This window comes from Nomascus leucogenys, chromosome 17 (assembly GCF_006542625.1).
Source record: "Nomascus leucogenys isolate Asia chromosome 17, Asia_NLE_v1, whole genome shotgun sequence".
Lineage (NCBI taxonomy): Eukaryota > Metazoa > Chordata > Mammalia > Primates > Hylobatidae > Nomascus > Nomascus leucogenys.
In genome coordinates, this window is record NC_044397.1 from 57,107,110 (window position 1) to 57,130,824 (window position 23,715).

Below are 23,715 nucleotides of genomic sequence, written 5' to 3' on the forward strand. Positions count from 1 at the left end.
GAACAGAGAGAGGAGAGGAGGAGAGTTTGGGGCTCTATTGCAACCCATGTGAAAGGAACTGGAAGTAAAATATGTGTCCAAACAAAATGTCCAATATGTTCTGCTGTCCTTTAATTATTGATTCCACCTTTTGTTTTTTCCTCTCAAAGGAGAAGGACTAGATAAAAGATTTTTTTTTTTCTAACTGGTTCTTCTTTGATCCCAGCTTGGACCGGGGCCGGACCCCATGGGGCCCTAGGTTACATTTCAATTTTTCAAAGGTAGACATATTTTACACCCTGTGTATTCCATCAGCGAGGAGAAAAATAAAAACATTACCATTGAAGATTTAGTTAAATAAATTACTTTGTTTTGCAAAGACTAGAGTGAAGCAACACACTTAATTATCTATTAATTCTTTCTGAGAACATTAATAGTTTTTCAGTCTCACACTAATTACCAATATGACTAATGGGCAAAATATGTCATGACAAATTAGAAAACATATTGCTCATATTGTATCATTGTTAGATTTTTATATTTACTACTTAAAAACATACACTTCTGGCACTTAATAAATCATTATGGCTTTTATCATTTGCCTCATTTGCTCTACCCAGAACTATAAATTCCTTGAGACTAGGGCCATATTCCATATTAATCTTGGTTCCTACAGCAGCACTTTATTTGTAGTAGATCTTCAATATATAACAATTGAGCAAAATAAGAGGGAAATAAGTGTTTATAAAGAAAGGCCTCCCCTATCCAGGTTTCATAGAGAGGTCATCGTAATAACCATGATTAAATACTAAAAAGATAATTTTCAAAGAAATTCACCCCAGATTGATGTACAGTACTGACCTTTAAGTCTTTTAAGTTAAAAAAATTATAATTAATTTTTATATGTACAAGGATTATCTAAAAGTAAATAACAGCTAATACATAATTCAGACTTAATTGCTACTTCATTCTTTTCAGCTTTGGGTTTTATTAAACAAATTGAATGCTATTAATTATTAATTTATTTTGCAATAATATAAAGCATGCATGTACGAAGGGAGAAAGGGGGTAATTATGAAGCTTATTTCGGATCATTTTATATGGCAATACCCATAAGGCCCGTTCAGTAATAACCTACTCATTAGGCTAATTTTCATTTTTTATAACATAAACTTGTGACATGAAATAACCAATCATGGAGAAAAACAGTCCTCCCAGGCTACAATATTACCAGTTGGGGGTGTTCACTTTTGCAGAGAGCACCTGATACTTACTGGTGTGGGTTTAAATCTGCACAGGGCAAATCTTGATCTCTAAACTTCCGCAGAAGCACATGGGTGAGGTTCAAGTCATCGCCCCCACTGCTGCTGCTCATTGTGAGACAAAGGAAACAAAGTGGGATTATTAGTGGCTCCCAACAGAGAATGGAGAACCAGCTGCTGACCTCACATCGTGCCCTAGTCAGGCTGATCCATCTAATGATTCCTAGTAAGTGAGATAAAGCTAATTTTCCACTGTTTTTATGATAATGCCAAACAAGCAATAAAATTGGAAAATTTATTAATAGTTTTGCCATCAGATATGCATTTTTATAGACTCACATTCACAGCACATTATTTTCCTCAACATTTTCACTTAATATTATAACACAACCATTTTTCACATATTTGCATGGTTTTTAAAAACAAATCTTAAAGGTTACATAATATCATACTATGTTAATATATTAAAATCTACAAAACTAGGCTCTTAAAGTTGGAGCTCCAGTTTGGTCTGAATATTTGTTCTATTAACATAGTCCTGAAATAAAACAATTTCTAATGTAAGAAATATCGTTTGGTTTCTATATGTGAGCTATATTGAGCTACATTTCCTTAACAGAGGTCCTCAACACAGAATCCTATGTGTGCTTTAAGTACACATTAAATTTTACTGGCACACATCTCAGAAGTCTATTTGTAGTTCAAGCAGCATTACTGAAAGCCAAAACCACCAATACTGAATTTCCTTACTGAAGACACCATCCGCAATAAAACACTATTCATGCCACTGTGGGGAGTTGTAGAAACAAACCCGGTATTAAATTTTATACCTCAGTTATAAGACAATCTTGAGAAAATGTACAGAAAAAGACATTTTAAGATTTTCTAAATTGGACTGAATGAGAATGAGCTCATTTAATTAATTAAAATTCTAAATTAGTATTTAGAAAAGAGTACAGATTTATTAGTTTTCAGAACTTACATTGTGTTGTTTATAAAATACTTTTTGAGTAAGAATCTTTGCAAACACTTGTCTCAAAAATTTTAAAAATGATGTATAATCAGCATTATAGATTATATAGATATGCCTGGTGACCTCAGTTCTTTTTGGAAAGAATTATTATGTAAATTAACAAATATACATAAGTGACTCCTTTTAAAGAACGTAAAACATTAGCTACATTGAAGAAATGCAAGCACCAGAGGCTGGAAAGAATAGGGGAGAGAGAGAGGTTGGTTAATAGGTACAAACATACAGTTATAAAAAAAACTAGGTACTAGTGTTCGGTAGCACAGCACGGTGACTGTAGTTAACAACAATTTATCCTATTTTCAAAACAGCTAGAAGATTTGAAATGTTCCCAAAGTAAGAAATAATAAATATTTGAGGTGATAGATATCCTAAATACCCTGCTTTGGTTATTATACATCGTATGCATAGATCAAAATATCACATATACCCCATAAATATGTATAATTATTATGAGCAATAAAAAAGCTTTAAAACAGAAATGCAAAAAAAAAGAAAGAAGAAATGTAAGCAACCACAGAGTAATCTGTAACCACTGATTTCTCTAATAAATTTTTTGTTCTCAAACAAGAAATAATAGAGTCCAAAATATTTTTCTGAATTGCTATTAGCATTAAAATGTAGAAAGGTCTGAGGTGGAAATGTGGGAATTTCCAACCACATCCTGCAGAACAAACATAAGCTCAGAATGAGAAGAAACTTCTCATTAGGCTACTGTCAGTGTGACCCTACACATAGAATGGAACATTACAGACTCCCATTTTCTCTAATTCCTTTAGTGAGCTCTTCTAACATACCAATCTGACATTTTCTTTGCTCAAAATGTATCAATGGCTTCTTGTTACCTGTGCGTTTTGAAATAGTATTTGAATCCCTCCACAATCCTAAGGCCTGTTGCTCAACATTTCTTCCTAAGCACGGCACCCAGCCCAGGAGAACCACTGTTTGATTGGGCAGATCTGCTCTTGAGGGTGCTGATCCCTCTGTGTCGGTATCTCCAATATCCTGGACACTTGATTAGAAGCCATCTCCAGCCTGGCCTGGAAACCTCGGTTGGAACACCAATTCCATGATAAGTCCTCCCTGCCTCCTCTGCTCAATTTGTCCTGCCTGGGGGCCTTAGTATACATCTTCACTGGAGTTTAACTGGAGGCTTACCCTTGTTCTCATTAGTGGAATGAAGCAATCCTTGAGGAAAGGGCACAGTGCTTAGGATAGGTGTTGGAACTCAGTTAGGGTCTCATAAATGATGTGTTGAACAAGTTGTGATATGTTAATAATGCACTGAATTCATTGGCCTCATCCTTAATCTCTAGCCAATTATTTTACTTCCCTAAATCTGGCCCTTTCTGAACTTTTACCATTCAAACAAAAACAAAATTTAATTGGAAGAAATGCAACTCATTACATTAAATTAGTATTATATTTCTGCTGAGGAGGACTTTGTTTCCAGAGCAACTTAAAATGCAAACACCTCTGTGGCATCCAAATCCAGAAATAAATATTCATAGAAAAACACTATCTTCCCCACTGCATAAAATTTAATAAAGATTTTTAAATATTCATATGGTTTACAACTGTCCTAATATAATTCCCTACAGCTGTGGTCAGAAACACACAATGATGGAACATGCTGAAATTTACAACAAAGTTATGTCTCATAAGTAGGCAGTGTGACCTCTGTTTAAACAGCCTTCAGGTTTCTAACAAATTAGGAATTGCAAGCTTTTTTTAAAAGTATCTTTGTCACCACAAAATTCAAATGCTTTTTCCTAAACTATCCCTCTTTTGTTGCCTTCAAACTCCTGGCTATATTTTAAAGTAAATCTCTATGTTAGAAACATTTGACATCTGTCCTTACTAGACTCTAGAAATTGGAAATTACTACCTATGATACTCGAGGAACTTCACAAATGGAATCACTCTCTCTAATAATCATCTCTTAAAATTTATTGTACACCAGAGTGACCCAAGGAGCTTGGCTGAACAAATGCACACTCCTAATGGGCGTTCCTGGTTAACAAGTCCCCCCAGTGGTTCTGATTTAGACAAGGATCAAACCAACCTTGAGAAACACTGGGGCATCTGGGAAGACAGCAGCCTGCACTCTCCCCTTCCTTCCTCCCTTCCTCCCTTCCTCCTTTCCTTTCCGTTCCATTCCATTCCATTCCTCTCCCTTCCTTTCCTTTCCTTTCTTTCTTCCTTCCTTCCTTCCCTACACTCTCAGCTCCAGTCTTCCGACCTCTCCTGATCCAACCAGCTTTTGGTGTTGATAAATTTTTGGTTCCAGGTGAGGTCTTGGGCTCTGTGGGATTTACTACTAGCCAAGCAAATTCAGGGCCATCATCCCCACAGGCCAGGCCACAAATGAATGCAACGTGAAGAACAGGAGCAGAGCATCCAGGGAAAAGTACCAGAAAGGACCCATCCTGGGAAGTGTGGCCCTCAGAGACCTGCAAATCTCCAGAGACCTCAGCCACCCTTCTCTTGCTGGACCCCAGTAGTCAAGAAAAAGCTTAATTAAAGGAGCTGATGCCTTCTGTTCCTACATGAGAGAGAGTATAGGAAGCAAAGGTCCCCACCTCCCTGAAAAAAACAGAAAGTACTGGCAGCCCAGCTGCTGCCCTACAAAGGCAGAATGTGCTTTGACTCAGAACTTCATCCAGTTGATAGGCAACATCCTTATCTGATCTGTCAAAACAGCAATAACAAACACATGTCCTGGGGTCCCAGCAACCAGAGAAAAACCCAAACAGTGCCAATACTTATGAAAAATAAAGGTGCTGCAGGAAAACACACTTTAAAGTTAAAAACAAAACAAAACAAAACAGAGAAGTACATGCCTATACAGGACTTTCTCAAACCAAGAAGAATGGTTTCCTGAAGATAATATTAGAGGTATAAGTTGAGTAAGAGGATAGCCACTGTTTAGATACAAACAGTGATGTATAAGAAATATCCACACAGAAGGAGGACAAAAAGGAAAAAGAAATCCTTAAGGAAAGATAAAGAATTAAAAGATGGATTTGGAAGACCCTAACATGAGATGTGCTGGGAGTTCTAAAAGGAGGTAAACGAAAAATGGGTGTGAAGAAATCAGATTAATAATAGAAGAAAATTACCCTGAACTGGCAGGACGTGGTGGCTCACACCTGTAATCCCAGCACTTCGGGAGGCCAAGGCGGGCAGATAACCTAAGGTCAGGAGTTCACGACCAGCCTGGCCAGCATGGTGAAACTCTGTCTCTATTAACAATATAAAAATGAGCCAGATGTGGGGGCGCACGCTTGTAATCCCAGCTACTCGGGAGAGTGAGGCAGGAGAATCACTGGAACCCAGGAGGTGGAGGTTGTAGTGAGCGAAGATCACGCCACTGCACTCCAGCCTGGTCAACAGAGTGAGACTCTGTACTCCCCCACCCCCCAAAAAAATTACCCTGAACTGAAAAGACTTAAATCTGCAGTTTTGATGAGGAAACAGTAGGGGGGGGAAATCCTCTACTCCAAGGATAAAGAAGAAACTTTACACAATTCCAGACAGAAAAAGTTACCTATGAAGGGAAGAGACTCAGACTGCTCCAAATCAGACTTCATACCTGGAAGCTACAAAAATAATCCCCCTCATATCACTCCCCAGATTTTAGAAGTCCTTAATGCCTCCCTGCATTGTGTTTACAAGATAATGTCAGTTCTCCTCAGAATGCCTTATAATACCATAATACCTGCCAGAAACCATCAAGGCTTCTGCTAGACTTCCTTCATTACTTTTCACATTTACTCACACTTCTTCCTTTAGAGAGAGTACGAGAGAAGAAACTTTCTCTTCTCCACGTCTGGAAAACACCTATTTACCTCAGAAGAAGCAATTTAAGGGACATAGCCTTAAAAAACCTTCTTTGACACCCCTAAATATATCTCCCCATGTGCTTATGCACAACCCCTGCACCAAGTATCTACCTATAAGATTTTCCCATCTGTTTGTAGGGATCATTTCTCTGCTTGACTGTAAACTTTCTCAGGGTAGAACTTATGGCCTTGTAAGTGTTGGTGGAATGAGAATTAGAGCCAGGAGGCCTGAAATGGATTCTCAGTCCTGTTTCTGCTAGGTTGTGCCAACCGAGGAGTTCACCCAACATCTGTGAGTTCACTGTCTTCACAATGAGAATGTCCTCATCAGGGATTCTCTCTTTTTTCTTAAATTTCAACCCACTAAGAGGTACAACTACCAGCAATTCACAGATTACTGAATCTCAGGTGGGTTGAGCTGAAGAACAGTTCACCCAGGGTGAGGGGCCATGAAGTACATCCTAAATTCATGGTTGGGTAGAGCATGAAGGATATACATTCACTCATGGGTAAACATTTTTAAAATGCCTACTCAGTGCTGGACTTTGTCCCCATATTATACATAATTAAGTCAAGCAAATAGTTTCAGCTATTTCGTTTACCATCTATTTTTTCCCACTGGACTGTAAAAGGACCATGGGCAAGTTGCATTGAGAAAGCAGCTTCTGTGCCATGACTGAGAGGAAGAATGCTCTTGGGGTATCCAACTGGACATGCAAAATCAGTCCAGAGTTTGAATGTTCTATGACCTGGACGAAGCCTGGTGTGAAGGCAGACCTTGAAGACAAGGGAAGGGCAACCAGAAAATGAGATCAGAGAGGCAGCCAGCACTTTGTATGTTATTCTGCCAGAAAAAAGGCTTCCAAGAGCCTGCTGTTGAGTGTGCTACATCCTCTCCATCCCACTCAAAAGCACAATATATTAGGTCCATCCTAATATTTACTAAGAATAAGAAGAAAAATAACTTCCATTGTATTTCTTCCAAACAATTATCCAATTACTTTCCATTTGTCCTCTCACTGAATTACTGAAACAAAGTGAAGCAATCACTATTATCTCATGTGATAAAGATGCCACATACATAGAAGGAAGTTGTACATATATGAGGAGAAGAATATAAATAATTGAAGATGTTCTCTATGAAAGTTAACATCACTGGATCATCAAGTATACATTTGTCACATTCCAGTGACCATTTTGCAAAACCTGGTGGACGTTTTTGAGATGACAGAACACCAACAAATATACACCAACAATCACTGCCAGTCTTCAATTAATTTAATTTCTGTTATCCTTCTGCATATAACAGAAAAGCTTGAGTTTTACAGAACACCAAGTGATTCTGCTGTAGGCAAGTGGCCAAGTGATTGGTCAAATTTAGTGGTATTTGTTAAGGAAGATGTTGTAGGAAATGTTGTGGGTTGAATGATTTCCCTCCAAATTTCATGCCCACTCAGAACCTCAGAAAGTGATCTTATTCGGAATGAGTTTATCTAGATATAATTAGATGAGTTCATACAGGATTAGAGTGGGTACCATATCCAATATGACCGGTGTCCTTCTAAGAGGGCAATGCGGACACAAACATGCAGGAGGAAGGCCATGTGAAGATGGGAGGCTGAGACTAGAGTGATGCTGCCACAAGTCAAGGCATGTCAGGGATCACTGGCAGCCACAGAAGCTAGAGAGGCAAGGAAGGATTGTCCCCTGGAGTCTTCAGAGAGGGCATGGTCCTGCTGACACTTTGATTTCAGACTTCTGGCCTCCAGAACAGTGAGAAAATACATTTCTGTTAAGTAACCCAGTTTGTGGTGCTTTGCTATAGCAGCCCTAGAAAACTAAAAAAGGCACCCAGTTTCTGCTGGCATGCTAACAGGAGAAGCAGATGGTGGCAGTGGGCACTGACTGGCCACATACATCCACTGGCCCTCTTGGGTTCTTAAAGAACCGGTGTAGCAACCAGGACTTGGAGTCCTACACTTGCTCCTTCTAGGTCTTTTTCTGGTTGGAGAACTAGGAGAAAAAGAGAGAGAGTTTGGGGTAGGAACAAACTCAGCAGACAGTGGGCCAGGGTCAGGTCCAAGTTCAAGGAGGACTCACAGGTTTTTCTAATGCAGTGAACTAGTGGTGTATTTAGGAGCATCTCCTCTAGTAAGGACTAAGAGCCCCATCCCAGAAGATGAGGTCATGGAGTCTAAATATTTTATATTTTTAATGTGTAGAGAGCTGTCTTTCTATGCTCCATTTGTTTGTCTGCTGCCTGTCCAAGTTAATTTCTGGAAGACATTTTTGATACATTTCATTTTCATTATTTCAATTTAACAAGGATTTAATGAAAGTAACCATTTCTAGACATGTTGGCAGGAACTAAAGGTACAGATATAAAGAAGGCCTGATCCTTACCCTCCAGGAAGTCTCCCTGTAGGAAGAAAGGCAAGAATCTCCCACACTAAGTTAAGCCACAGTGACATCCACACAGCAATGACAGACATTCAGATGAGAGAGCAGCCACAGAGGATCCTTGGAAGAGGGCATCTGAGCCAGGTTTTGGAAGCGTTCTTATTTTGCTGGGAACATTAGAGTGTATAGAGTGGGAGTGGCAGAGGACTGAGGAGAGGAAGGTAGTTTCTATTTCCTTAAACAGGGAGAGACGCAGCAACATCATGTATGATTGTGTCATTCTGAAGTTAAGAGAATAAGATAAAGGAAGTGGCAGAGGCTGCAGAGGCACCAGGAAGACCTGTAGGATATGCTAAGATGTGCCAATGTCATCCCTTGGGCAACACGGAACTGCTGAAGGTTTTGAGCAGGTCCGTCAGGTCTTACCAGCCTCAGAGGTCTGCAAGCAGGTGCAGCTGTGTTCACACTGCATCTCTCAGAGCTGCAGCACCCTCCTCTAATTTCTCTGGGGCTGCTCTGTGCTGCTCACCTCCACCCTGAACGGGCACAGAGGCCCTGCCACCCTTTTCTCACACTTCTTAGTGGGGAGGGAGAATTTCTGGAGCACTCTCAAAACAGCAATCAGAGCAAGTTGATTCAGAATAAAACTGAGTCAGAAGATTGGGTCATGAATGGCTGACCAGACCCCAAACCAGCACAGACATGCTCCATACTTCTCTCCTCCTCCCTCACAGTCTGTAAAGTCAATGTGCTGTGGAGGTCTGGTCACAAAACAAGCATCTTTACAGCCCTGTGGATGTCATGCCTTCACTCCCCACCTGGCCACCAAAGCATGTGAGTTGGAGACCACTGGAGACCGAGTTGCCAAATCCCCAGGTTTGTTTGGGCCCAAGAAGCTCAAACCCTCTATGAGCTGTGGGGGTGTCATCTGTTCCCTTCATTTGTAGAAGGATTCAGGTAGAAGAGAACCTCTCTGGTGCATTTCTTCTGGTTTGTGCTTTTATGAAGATTTGTATTCTGCAAGAAATTTTCAGTGGATTTAATGTAGATATATAATTGCATTTTCTCAACTCTAAAATTTTAGAAGCATGGGGCTCTATTGAGAATTGTCAGAACACTAATAAGATAAGATTTATATGTATCTTCCAAATCAGCACAAAGCTAATGCATTCATGATTTTTGAAAGCTACATGCAGGCCTGAATTATGCACCTATCAACAGGGAGTTACCCTAAGGAGAAAGCGAGGGAGTGTAACGGCAATCCTATATGCCTTCCCAAGGAGACTGCTCACAGATGTTATGAAATGGAGTTGTCCCACATTTGGAGCAACAAGGATAGGTGCTGGGTTACCATGGGTGGCCTGTGTACACAGGGAGTCAAGAAGACTATAAGATGTGAAAATCTGGGCCCCTTTGTGAATCATTCCTGTGCCAAGATTTAGACCATGGTGCTCAGATTCAATAAAGAAGGAATGGCCACATCATTTATCATTCATACGAGGGCACTTTTGAGAGTGGAAAGAGGCAAGTTTAATACAAACGCAAAACAACAGGGGTTGTCTTCAGAGAAATCAAGGTACACACTCAGAGAGGATCCAGTATGCAGAAGAAAAGTAATGAATGTCTGTGGAGAGTTCCTAACAAGAGCAGTTATAGCAGCCATAAAATGATAAAATGATGATAGTTATTCTTCTCCCCCACTAATTTTTTACTATCACTGCAAACATTACAGATAATAACAAAAAAGCAAGAAAATGTTCCATCAATGTGGATGCTCCCTGGTAGCTTTTTCCTTTTTCCTCATAACTAACTAAACTATCACTCTACTAAAATAAAAACTGAGAAAATGTAAGCTTGTTCTTTTCTCTTTAGACGGAAATTAACCATTAGAAGTGGGGCACTTGCAATCACTGATGGAACAGGTACTATAGCCTGTGTAGGCAGGACTCCTCTGTAAGGATGAGAAAATAAACCTCCAGATATGTGAATGCCTCTGTTTCATAAGTTAAGTAACATTATGAAAAATGAGAACAAACAAATATCTTACTTTAAAATAGTAACTCTTAGAAATAGAAGAAAATATTAAAATATCTTAATTCTCAGACTCAAAATAATTTTGAAGTGCATTACTTCTGTAACAAATGAATACTGGGAGAGTAGGAAAAATGCTTTCAAATGAAAAACATAATCACCAAATTAATAATGCAGTAGAGAAGGTGAATGGCTATTTGGAGTCAACTGAAAATGGTATCAGTGAAATAAACACCATGTAGAGAAATTCTCAACAGTCTCAGAAGAAAAAGACAAGCGGTAAAGTTGATAGAGGGGAGGAGGGTGAAGAAGTCAGTTAGAAGCAACTCTCAATAAATTAGGTATTGATGGGACGTATCTCAAAATAACAAGAGCTCTCTATGACAAACCCACAGCCAATATCATACTGAATGGGCAAAAACTGGAAGCATTCCCTTTGAAAACTGGCACAAGACAGGGATGCCCTCTCTCACCACTCCTATTCAACATAGTGCTGGAAGTTCTGGCCAGGGCAATTAGGCAGGAGAAGGAAATAAAGGGTATTCAATTAAGAAAAGAGGAAGTCAAACTGTCCCTGTTTGCAGATGACATGATTGTATATCTAGAAAACCCCATTGTTTCAGCCCAAAATCTCCTTAAGCTGATTAGCAACTTTAGCAAAGTCTCAGGATACAAAATCAACATACAAAAATCACAAGCATTCTTGTACACCAATCACAGACAAACAGAGAGCCAAATCATGAGTGAACTCCCATTCACAATTGCTTCAAAGAGAATAAAATACCTAGGAATCCAAGTTACAAGGGATATGAAGGACCTCTTCAAGGAGAACTACAAACCACTGCTCAATGAAATAAAAGAGGATACAAACAAATGGAAGAACATTCCATGCTCATGGGTTGGAAGAATCAATATCATGAAAATGGCCATACTGCCCAAGGTAGTTTATAGATTCAATGCCATCCCCATCAAGCTACCAATGACTTTCTTCACAGAATTGGAAAAAACTACTTTAAAGTTCATATGGAACCAAAAAAGAGCCCGCATCACCAAGTCAATCCTAAGCCAAAAGAACAAAGCTCGAGGTATCACGCTACCTGACTTCAAACTATACTACAAGGCTACAGTAACCAAAACAGCATGGTACTGGTACCACAACAGAGACATAGATCAATGGAACAGAACAGAGCCCTCAGAAATAATGCCACATATCTACAACTATCTGATCTTTGAGAAACCTGACAAAAATAAGCAATGCTGAAAGGATTCCCTATTCAATAAATGGTGCTGGGAAAACTGGCTAGCCATATGGAGAAAGCTGAAACTGGATCCCTTCCTTACACCTTATACAAAAATTAACTCAAGATGGATTAAAGACTTACATGTTAGACCTAAAACCATAAAAACCCTAGAAGAAAACCTAGGCAATACCATTCAGGACATAGACATGGGCAAGGACTTCATGTCTAAAACACCAAAAGCAATGGCAACAAAAGCCAAAATTGACAAATGGGATCTAATTAAACTAAAGAGCTTCTGCACAGCAAAAGAAACTACCATCAGAGTGAACAGGCAACCTACAGAATGGGAGAAAATTTTTGCAACCTACTCATCTGACAAAGGGCTAATATCCAGAATCTACAATGAACTCAAACAAATTTACAAGAAAAAAACAAACAACCCCATCAAAAAGTGGGCAAAGGACAGGAACAGACACTTCTCAAAAGAAGACATTTATGCAGCCAAAAAACACATGCAAAAATGCTCATCATCACTGGCCATCAGAGAAATGCAAATCAAAATCACAATGAGATACCATCTCACACCAGTTGGAATGGCCATCATTAAAAAGTCAGGAAACAACAGGTGTTGGAGAGGATGTGGAGAAATAGGAACACTTTTACACTGTTGGTTGGACTGTAAACAGTTCAACCATTGTGGAAGTCAGTGTGGCGATTCCTCAGGGATCTAGAACTAGAAATACCATTTGACCCAGCCAACCCATTACTGGGTATATACCCAAAGGAATATAAATCATGCTGCTATAAAGACACATGCACACGTATGTTTATTGTGGCACTATTCACAATAGCAAAGACTTGGAACCAACCCAAATGTCCAACAACGGTAGACTGGATTAAGAAAATGTGGCACATATACACCATGGAATACTATGCAGCCGTAAAAAATGATGAGTTAATGTCCTTTGTAGGGACATGGATGAAACTGGAAAACATCATTCTCAGTAAACTATCGCAAGGACAAAAAAACAAACACCGCATGTTCTCACTCATAGATGGGAATTGAACAATGAGAACTCATGGACACAGGAAGGGGAACATCACACTCTGGGGACTGTTGTGGGGTGGGAGGATGGGGGAGGGACAGCATTAGGAGATATACCTAATGCCAAATGACGAGTTAATGGGTGCAGCAAACCAACATGGCACATGGAAACATATGTAACAAACCTGCACATTGTGCACATGTACCCTAAAACCTAAAGTATAATAATAAAAGGAAAAAAAAAGAAAAAAAAAAGAAGTCGGTTAGAAGCAAAATATGATGTGGAAATACACATATATATATATAGACGATGCTTAATATATTCAATATGTAAAGTAAAATTTTAAATAACCAAAAAACTTTGAAAATATTCAACTTCAATAGTAATCAAAGAGCTGCTTATTAAGCAATGAAATATCAGGTCTAAACTATCAAAACTATTAGAGTTTAGAGAACTGAACTTCCTTTCTCCCACAAAACTAGGGGTTTTTGTTTGTTCTAATTGTACATATAACTACCACCTAGAACAGTAGCTAGCATATAGTAAGTATACCATAAATATTTGTTGAAGAAAAGCATCAATGACTTTATAAGACTGTTAATTGGCACACATTTATAAGGGTAATTTGGCAACATCTACCATAAAAATACTGATGCCTTTGCCCCCCAAAATTCTAATAGAAATGTATGATGGTAAGAATAAGTAGATAGTCACCTAAAGCTAACTAAATAAAGATTCTTATACAGCATTGCCTATAATAGGGAAAAAAAAACAAATAAATAAACCTTTATATGCCCCCAAAAAGAGACTGTCTAAATAAATTAATGTGCCGCCAACAACATACTACTAAAGAGCCATTCAGTAGTCATTGTACTGTAGTTTTCATGGGCAAAGTGGTTGTACTGATTTATAAGAAGAGATACAAAGATATTATGGAGTGTAAAAGAGTTACCCAGAGTATTATAGTGTAATCTCATTGTGACAACAAATACAAATGCATGTAGATACAAGTATTATGTATATCATGTGGCAGATTATCCCAATAGGTTTACAGTAGATATCTCTGGTAAAATTACATGTGATTGTTTTTTATTTTGTTTTTTGGCTAGACTGTGCTTTGTATTATTTTCTTCAAGAAACATATTTTATAATCAAAAGACTCAAAATAGTGACAGTCCTTTTATAGTTGAGGAGTGTGACAAGGAGGGAACAAACTGAAGAGTTTACCATAGATTTTTACTTTGTCCATGTATTTGTTTAAATCTAATTCCAAATTACACATCACTACAAAAATTACACACATATTAGTAGGCTCTTAGGGATTAGCTGGTTAAGCTGCTTATTTTAATAAGCATATATATTTGACAAAAGCAGGACTGACACTGTCCTCTTAGTTGTCTTCGTGATGAAAAGCCTAGCCAGTATGCTTGTGCAGTTGTAAACCAGTATCACTGAGTCCCAGTCATTTGTCTCCCCATCCCAAACGTGGAAAATTATAGCCACCTTGAAGATGATTCCGCATTTTCAATGTAGTGATGTCTGGGATCACAGCCATGGCCGTGCCCGGCAGGGGCCGGGCCTCCCTGACTCTGCACAGATTCTCCTGAATCTAGAGAGGAGCCCGCTAAACTAAGGCAAAGGAACTTAGGGGATCGGTTTCTATTTTAGGTTTCCAACCCTTGTGTATGAATCTGCAACCCAGAAAGCTCTGAGTTCTTGCGTAAATTCATTTGCTGGCAAAAACCTAGGCTCTTCTGAACGCACCAGCAACAGATCCTGCTCAACTGACCCTGGCCTGGGGAGGCTTAGGGCTTCCATCCCGTCCGTGCTGTCATACGTTTCTCCGCAGAGAGGTGTGTGCCAACTGTGGGGCTGTTGTCCCAGAAACAACTGTGGAGGGCTTCATGAAATATACCACCTATATCTAATACGTTCTAGAATCCTACAAATCCCAGAGTATATCCCGCCCTCCTGTGGGGCAGGGCGTGCCGGGCCCTCTGCAGGTCGGCGGGTGACCGCTTGCGCCCTTTCGCGCAGAGACTCGGCCACCATGAGGAGGGGTCAGGGGCTCAGGATTCGGAGACCAGGCAGCCTCATTAGCCTTAAGCACCTGCCCTGAGACAGCCTGAGAGGAGCAAGAGCTTCTCCAAGGATCTCCTCGTGAATTCAGACCTCGGAAATAATGAAAACATTTATATTTCAAGTTTTTATCTAGAATTCTCAAAAGTATCAAAGCTATTGCAATTCATAATCTGCCTTGACATAATTTTGAAATCAAAGGAACAAAAACAACTTACCTGAAAAAGTAGGTCTCGGCCCGCTGGTGATGTCCAGGTGTGAGTCTGAGGGGAGGGTACTCGGTGGCCAGGGGTCTCACCATGAACAAGCCCATGGCCAAGGCCACGAAGAGGACTGGCAGCAGCAGGTCGGCGAGGGTGCTCTTCCCGGCGCGCAGCGTGCGGCGGAGCCTCCGGGCCAGGAGCGCGGCCATTTGTGCGCGGAGCAGCTGGAGGCCCCGCACAGGTGCGGGCCGTGCTAGGGAGCCACCTGCGGGACGGGCGGGAGGAAGGGCGGCTGGGTCAGCTCCGCAGAGGTGACTGCGCTTCGCCTCGTTTGCCCTCTCGGTGACCCTGCGGCATCTCGCAGCCATGGGAATGCGACGCAGGCCCACCCCATCAGGACTCCCTTGAGTGTCCCCTTTATGCACCTAAAGTGCGGAAGCTGGGCCTTGGGCGGGAAGGCTGCAATGCAAGAGGAAGCCTCGTGGCAACGCGTGGCAGGAGCAGGGCGTGTGCGCTCCGCTGCACTAAGACCGGACGACACACCCGAGCTGCTCCTTTGCTTCCTCCTCCCCTCTCTCACAGTCCTTTTGCTCTCTGTTCTTAACTCCAGGTCGCTCCTGGGAAAACCCCAGCTTATGTGTGGGTCGGGATTCATTCAGGGAATAACCCCACGGCCTGCTTTTCCTCAGTTCCACCGTCTCTGACCCCTGCCCCTTCCACTTCCCCGCAGGGCATAGGAGAGCCCAGCGCCTGCCCCCTGGGCCTCCCTGCTCCCGCTTCCCTGCTCTGGGGGACGCAGCGAATGTGAAAACATCCTCAGCTATCAGAGCGATCCACAAGCAAAATTCGAAAGGAAAGCGTGAGCTGTGCATCATTCATCTACTGATCATCCGGCCACGCTCCCTCAAGAGTGATCCTTTGGGGCCTCTACCAACGAATCTCAGTAAATCTCCTGGAGTTGAGGTTGCACATTCCAAACAAGCTGTGGAGAGCAGCTTATCTGTCCACTGGGTGGATGAGAAGCTGGGAGCAGAGACAGAGGCAGCCCATGGACTGCAGTCTTAAACCACGTCCAAAGCAGGACTCAGCCGGATCAATCAGCTGTGGTGATAGTTTTTCCCAGTGATTGACTCTAAAGTACTCCAGAAAATCCAATATGAAGTATTTCACAAGAAAGGCAGTCTTATAAAGAACAGCTGTACTAAACGGATTGTACTGCTCACAAACACCAAACTGAAACACAGTTAATAGAGAGCAGCAAACAAGTTTGAAGACCCAAAAGAGAACATTTTTAAAGAAGCTGTACCATGTGAAAGAGAAATCATTTGTCATAGCATTGAGAAAAGAATTGTAGAGGGGTTATAGGGATAAAAATGCGTATCTGAGAAAACTCCTTCATTTGGGATATTTACTGAGTGCCCAGTGTGTGCAGGCGCTGGGCTTTTTGGTTTCTGTCCCCAACATAGGGGTTGAGATAAAAATGTAAAGAAATAACCCAGCACAGTGTAACAAAGTGTCAGGCTGGAAAGAGTCGGTACCAAGGAGTGAGTCCTTGGGATGCTGAGGAAAAAGTGAGAAACAGGCCCAGCGGCCCGGACGTTCAGGTAGAATCCTTGAGATCCCTGGGAGTTTACAGGCAGACAAGAAAATGTGGAAGCCTAAAGACCAAAACAGGAGGTATAAATAGGCCTGGCATTCTCTGTGAATAGCAAGGGAGCAGAATGTGGCACATACGTGTAGCAAGTGGCAGGAGATGAGAGTTAAAGATAATCAGAAACCAAGACAAGAAAGACCTGCGAACCCATTTTTAAGGATTTCAGGGTTTGTGCTGGACAGAAGACTTCCAAACCCAGGAGTCACTTGGGCTGAGTCACATGTTAGACTTCCAAATTATAAGGCCAATTAGTTTTTAATTTTAATGAGTAAAGTTCTAATGAGGATGAGGCATTAGGTAGTTAAAGCAGTGGTTTCTAAATCAGGCTGCATATCAGATTCACCTGGGAACATTTTAAATGCTGGTTGCCAGGCCCTATCTCAGGAAAAAAAAAAAATCTCAATCTCCAGAGACTCAGAGTTAAAAGTGTGTTTTCATAACTTCCCAGAAGATTGAAATTCTAAGCCAGTCTATGGAACCACTGGTTTAATGCATTTATCAATGGTGATCCATATACAGCTCTCATAAAGCAGTTATTAAGTCAGCATACAGACAGATTATACTGCTAGGAAAAAAGTATGTCATTAAACTAAATTCTATATATATATCTATATCTATATATATAGATATATATACACACATACAAGTATATACACCCTTCTTGATGATTTTATGAGGTTATAGTGCTGGATAACACCAATTCTATTAAGTCTGCATATTTATTAGGATAAGTATTTGAATTCTCTAACTCAAGCTAAAATAATTGGGATATTTTTGGGTGCCCATCCCTGGATTTCTAAAAGTAATTATTGAGATAATTACTTGATATCTTCACAGCCCTTTGACCAAGAAGCTCTTTCTCTGACAAGGTAAAATGCCATACTTTGCTCAGGCTTAAAAGGAATTGAATAGCCACAGTTCACCAAATGTCACAACCTACAAATTAGCCTTTACGTAGCAGCTTTTGACATTCACATCTAGCCACCTGCCAAACTGTGCACCTTCTCATATTTGTGTACAGCAGGGAAATGGCTGTAAATACCTGTTTATTTGACAGAAGATATATTTGTTAAGTGATACACAACTGACATGACTAAACGGGTATTGGATATCTACTTAGCAATTTGCTCTGGTAACAGAAAAGAAATAGAGTAGACTCAGAGAGTGGTGATTTATGTGCACACTGGCCTGGGTTCATTGAGAACAATCATCAGAGCCACTGTGGGGTGGGGGACATTCAATTTTTTAATCCTGGATTTGAATCTAATCTCAGCCACCAGCATATCGTGTGGATTCTGGAACAATATTTAACCTCTCTGAATGTCATCTCCTCACTTGTAAAGTAGAGATTTGTAATATTTTCCCTCTATGTAATGAGAATTATTATTAGAACAATTATTAAACTGCCAGAATAAACGTAATGTTGACCTGGAGTCATAGTAAATGTTCATCAGACAGCCTCAATAAGTCTGTGGGGAAAGATGTTTCTCATATTAAGAAGAATAAATATTCTCCACCTTCCCATGTATGTTAATTGGACATAAATGAGAAAAATAAAGGGCTAATATAGTTTATGGTTATGAATCAACCACCAATCAAATATTCATGGCTTAACTCATGAAAGTATTCACATGAATAATTTAACAGACAAAATTAAAATGCTGGGCCAAATTGTTATGAATTGCCTTCTTTGACTTATGAGTGCAATTATATTCAAGGACTCTAGTTTCATCCATAATCATGCATTCCCATTTACCCTGACCATCAAATTGCTTGGGAAGAATGTCCAAAGAAATTTTTTTTTTGGTCAGTTGGCTGCAATTTTTCAAACATTAACACCTATGAGAAATAGCTTAAATATCAAAGTCTCAGCAAGCATCCAAGAATATGATCTCCACACTACCCAGTTCATCCAAGTGTTCTTGAAGATTTTATGATAAAGCTTTACAAACATAATGCTTTCAAGTCAGTAAAATTAAGATGAATACTCCAAAAGAAAATGGGCACATGACGTTCATGAATATACAGTTAATAAAAGATTTACAAAATAGCCAATATGTAAATATTGTAATCTAAGGCAATAATTTAGTTTTTAAACTAATCAATAGTGTAAAGATTAAAGATAATGTTAACATCTAATATTATTGAGGGTTAAGGAAACAGATCTTCTTATACATTGCTGGTGGGAGAACAGGTCCATATAGTCTTTCTATTGGAGACAAATACAGATTGCCTTTGATCTGCTTTATCTCAATACAAGAGTTTTATTATAAATAATAAAATAAAATTTCATCACATACTAAACCAGGTGATTTATTACATCTTGCTGGGCGCGGTGGCTCACACCTATAATACCAGCACTTTGGGAGGCCAAGGTGGCGCAGATTACCTGAGGTCAGGAGTTCAAGACCAGCCTGCCCAACATGGTAAAACCCTGTCTCTACTAAAAATACAAAAATTGGCCAGGCATGGTGGTGTATGCCTGTAATCCCAGCTACTTGGGAGGCTGAGGCAGGAGAATCACTTGAAACAGGGAGGCGGAGGTTGCAGTGAGCCAAGATCACACCACTGCACTCCAGCCTAGGTGACAGAATGAGACTCCATCTCCAAAAAAAAAAAAAAAAAAAGAAAAAAAAAAAGAAAAAGAAAAGAAAAAAAAGAATATAATAACAAGAGGCAAGAAACAACTTAAATATTTAATATGTAGGTATTAACTGAACAAATTACAATACAAGGATGTAGTAAAATACATTAATCTGCTTAAGGTAATAGTATAGGTAAATACTCATAGAGAATGTTTATTACATTTTGTAAGTGAATAAAGCAATTTAAGGTGAAATTATACAGTCTTTTGAAAAATGAACATGAAAGCTGACTCGGTAAAATGAGTGGGAGAGGGAATATGACCCAAGTATTAACAGCATGTATTAACCAAAAAATGAGAGAGGGTTAAAACATCACATATGAAATTATAGGAAAATACTCATCATATCAGATGAAAAATGTTGCAAAGCAATACATACAGAATGAAGATAATTTGCTAAAACTACTAATATTAAACTATAAAAATTAATATTTTGATATTATGCTTTTAGTGAAAAGTTGCATTTTATCCAATAATTCATAAACCCTACATGCCATTTGATAAAATTGAAAGTTTTACCTTAAAAAGCGAAGGTGGTATAAGCATTTTTTAACCTACTTGAAAATTTATATTCTTGTGGTGAGATTATGACTCTTTTATTCTTCTTCACAATTTTCTGGGTTTTTTCAGCACTGAACACTTAATCATCTTGTAAACGATAAATTTCTTTGTAAAGACTGTACACTTATTCAGGAAATAAAGCATGATTTTATGAGATAGAAACAGTATAATTCTCTGTTGAGTGAGTTACAGAATTCTAGTGCTGAAATGGCTTTCTGAACTAATGTAGATCAAAAGGTTCATTTATTTATAAATAAATCCAGTTGGAGAGGGGTTGTGAAATGAGTTAAATTTGGGGAATTAAATTCAGTGAGTATTTACTAGTGCAAGTGCTATGCTAGGTGCTGGGTTATCTATTTGAAGAAGGGTTTCGAGAAGTTCTTGGTCTTGTAATAGAGTCAAACAAGTAAACAAAACGTGTCAGTGAAACCTGAACAACAGTGAAATATACATAATGTCAGATCAGGGGAAGCTTCTTCAAGGAGTCGGCCAATGCCAGCAATTCAAAAATAAAAAGATGTTTGTGACAGGTAGGGAGGGTAACCAGAGTGTGAAGAAATAGAAGGAATCTCATGCAAAGACATGGATTATGGGACAGAAATATGCTAAGCTGGTTATGGAAACGGTATGAGGACTATTTTCTGCTGACTCCAGTCATAATGCTGGATTTCAGAATAATTGGCAGACATGAAAAGACATAAAGCATTGCATCTGTCTCACCAAGTCAGGGAAATAGAATCAGGTGAGCTGCATGGAAACCTTAACAGTGCTACAGGTTTCCTTGGGAAATATACTTTTAATTCAATAGGTAGACACCATTAAGATGGGTACTAACTTTGTAAATATCTCACAGGGGAAGTCACACACTCTAGCATCAGGATGCCTGAATTCCAGCCCTGGCTAACCCTGAACATTTTGGACAGGTAATTTTCTTCCCTGTTAGATAGGGTACTCTTCAATCTTTGTTCTGGTATATATATATATAACTATATATATAGTTTTTTATATATATATAGTTATATATAGTTATATACATAGTTATATATAGTTGTATATATAGTTATATATAGTTATATATAGTTATATATATAGTTATATACATATTATATATATTATATATATAGTTGTATGACGTTTATCCAAATCATTACTGAATTGTCTTATTCAAAACATTTTTGTTTCCCCAAGTAGAGAGCCAATAAAATCAAACATCTTATTTTTAAGGAAGAGTAGAAAAGGGAAGAGGAGAGGAGAGAAGGAGAAGGAAGGAAGGAAGGAGAGAGGAAATAGGAAAGGGAATAGAGACAAATCAAAAGGAAAAGAAAAGAAATAAAAGAACGTTTTTGTGGCATGTGGGTGCTTACTAACACAACATAAAACCTGAAAAACAATTATTTATTAAACATGGCAGCACAGACAGCTAGGAGCCGGGCACAGTGGCTCACGCCTGTAATCCCAGCACTTTGGGAGGCCAAGGAGGGCGTATCACTGGAGGTTAAAAGTTCAAGACCAGCCTGGCCAACATGGTGAAATCCCATCTCTACTAAAAATACAAAAATTAGCTAGGTATGGTTGTGGGTGCCTGTAATCCCAGCTACTCAGGAGGCTGAGGCAGGAGAATTGCTTGAACCTGGGAGGTAGAGGTTACAGTGAACCAAGATCATGCCACTGCTGTCCAGTCTGGGAGACAGAGCAAGACTCTGTCTCAAATAAATAAATAAAGCTAGGTTAATTAAATATATTCTTAAAAAGTAAAATCAATATTAAGCCTAATTCTTTAACGAAGCTAATAAGTGGAGACTATATTTATCTAAACTGTTTTATTGATAATCTCATAATTATATCTTATCAATTTATGTGATACTTTATCTGTTTATTTCTTATAACAACCATACTGCTTTTTCAAATGTAATTTTTCTTAAAAAAAAACACAATATAGGTAAAAGAAAAATGCTACATGTCATACCATTAAAATTTCCAATTCCTATGTGGCTAATTCAACACTGATTTGGTTCTTTGCAATGCCCTATGATTGTAATAGCCAAAATGTCAAAAGATCAAATTAGTATTTCACTTGTGAATAAGGTCATCCCTTAAACCCAGCCACATTTTTGAATAAAGGTTGCTGAAACACTTTTGATTAAACCTATACTGAAAAGACAGTGAGTTGACATTCAGGGAATCAGGGATATTGAATGAGTAGTACGAACCCATCAGTATCACTAAAGGGCTTATACTACCTGGTCAAGGCACCTAAACTCTAAATATGCACCAAAGACAGGTCTTCCTAAACAGCTTCACACTTGAGTTTCCAAACCTGAGCTTCCTTCTCAGTTGTCATTGATGGTTAGGGAGAGAGATAATTTTGCTGCATCATAATTATGATCTCAGCCTTAACCCTGCTCTCTGATTTCTATTTTGGTCACATTTGGGAGGCAAGGTTCTATGGGTACAGGCATGTGGACTCTGTTGTCAGGCATCTACCCATTGGAAGTCTGGCTCAGACAGCTCCTCTTGGAAAAGTTGGTGATGATAATGCAAGTAGGAGCCCTTACGGTGGCATCTGGCACAAGTAAGGATCAATAAATACAGCTAAAAAAAGAAGAAAAATTTCCCTACTATCAAATCTTCTCTTCAACCTGAGCCCAACGTTCATCTCCCTCGCTGTTCCTATCACCTTCCACTTACCTGTCTTCTTCATATGCACTGAGGTCCTTAAAACCAGAAGGAGTGGAGCTTAATTTAAATTCATCTCAATATCTTCGGCTTTAATCTCACTCCCCAGCCCAAATGAGATGTTCAGTAAGGTCTGATGGGTGATTGAATGGATGGATATTGACCAAATATTGTATTCAGCATCTCTATCTATGTATTGCCTTCCTGAGACAAGGCCTCTCTCTCTCCTAGGTCCATTCTTCCCCTCCTCAGAAAACCTAATACCACCTCTGCAGTTCCTTTAACCTCTTGATTTCACTCTCAACTTTGACAGCCTTGCCTAGCGGGCCTCATTCAGGAGCAGTTTTCAAGTCACTAAAGGGGCTTCATTGCAACATTATTTTCAGAGTATAAACAACAAAGTTAAAGTAGTTAACAAAGCAAAGTCATGATTTTGTACCATGGTTCAAAGAGAGATAAATGCCGCTGCTCACAGTATTCCCAAGTATCTCCACTAGGGAGAAAGAAATGAGATTATGGGAGTAGGGAGCAAGACGGAATTGAAGAAGCCAGTTCAAGATGCCCTACCCAACTCTCCTAGGCTCCAGTGGGGAGGTGGGTGTTGAAACAGGATTGAAGATGCTTTCAAGGGCCTATTTATCCTTAGCTTCCAGGAGGTAGATATGTTAGTGAAAGCTGCTCAGAGCTAGTCCTGTCTGAATTACCCACTTTTGAGGCAATGACTGCATTTAAGATGAGTTAAGCTCATCTTTTGTTAAATATCTCACAGGAATATGATATTCCAGTACAGGAGATGAGGTTTGGAACTATTTATCATTAACCTCAGGAACTTTATTTAGTAGCTCTGATCTGCATGGCTGCAAGAATTACACACACTTTCTTCTCTTTTCACTGCTCCTGACAGAAGTTGCTGCTTCCTGGCACCTGCCGCCAGCATTTATCCTGCCCAAATCTATTTCAATTCCATTTTGTTTTAGCAGACTCTACAGCAAAGCACCCTGCCATTAGCTCTCTGCTGCTTTTAGCTAATGTGGAAAACAAACTTTCTTTGGCCTGTATAATTG

At 39.4% G+C, this 23,715-nt stretch overlaps 1 protein-coding gene across 1 annotated transcript in view; it reads right to left on the bottom strand.

The window, feature by feature from the left end:
• The window catches only part of ABCA13 (ATP binding cassette subfamily A member 13), a 489,071-nt gene that overhangs the window by 183,833 nt on the left and 281,523 nt on the right, over positions 1-23,715 (bottom strand). Inside the window, exons 43-44 of the mRNA XM_030795834.1 lie at positions 15,132-15,381; positions 1,254-1,343 (exon numbers count right to left, since the gene is read on the bottom strand). Coding sequence (XP_030651694.1) covers positions 1,254-1,343; positions 15,132-15,381 — 340 coding nt within the window. The remainder of the gene's footprint in view (positions 1-1,253; positions 1,344-15,131; positions 15,382-23,715) is intronic.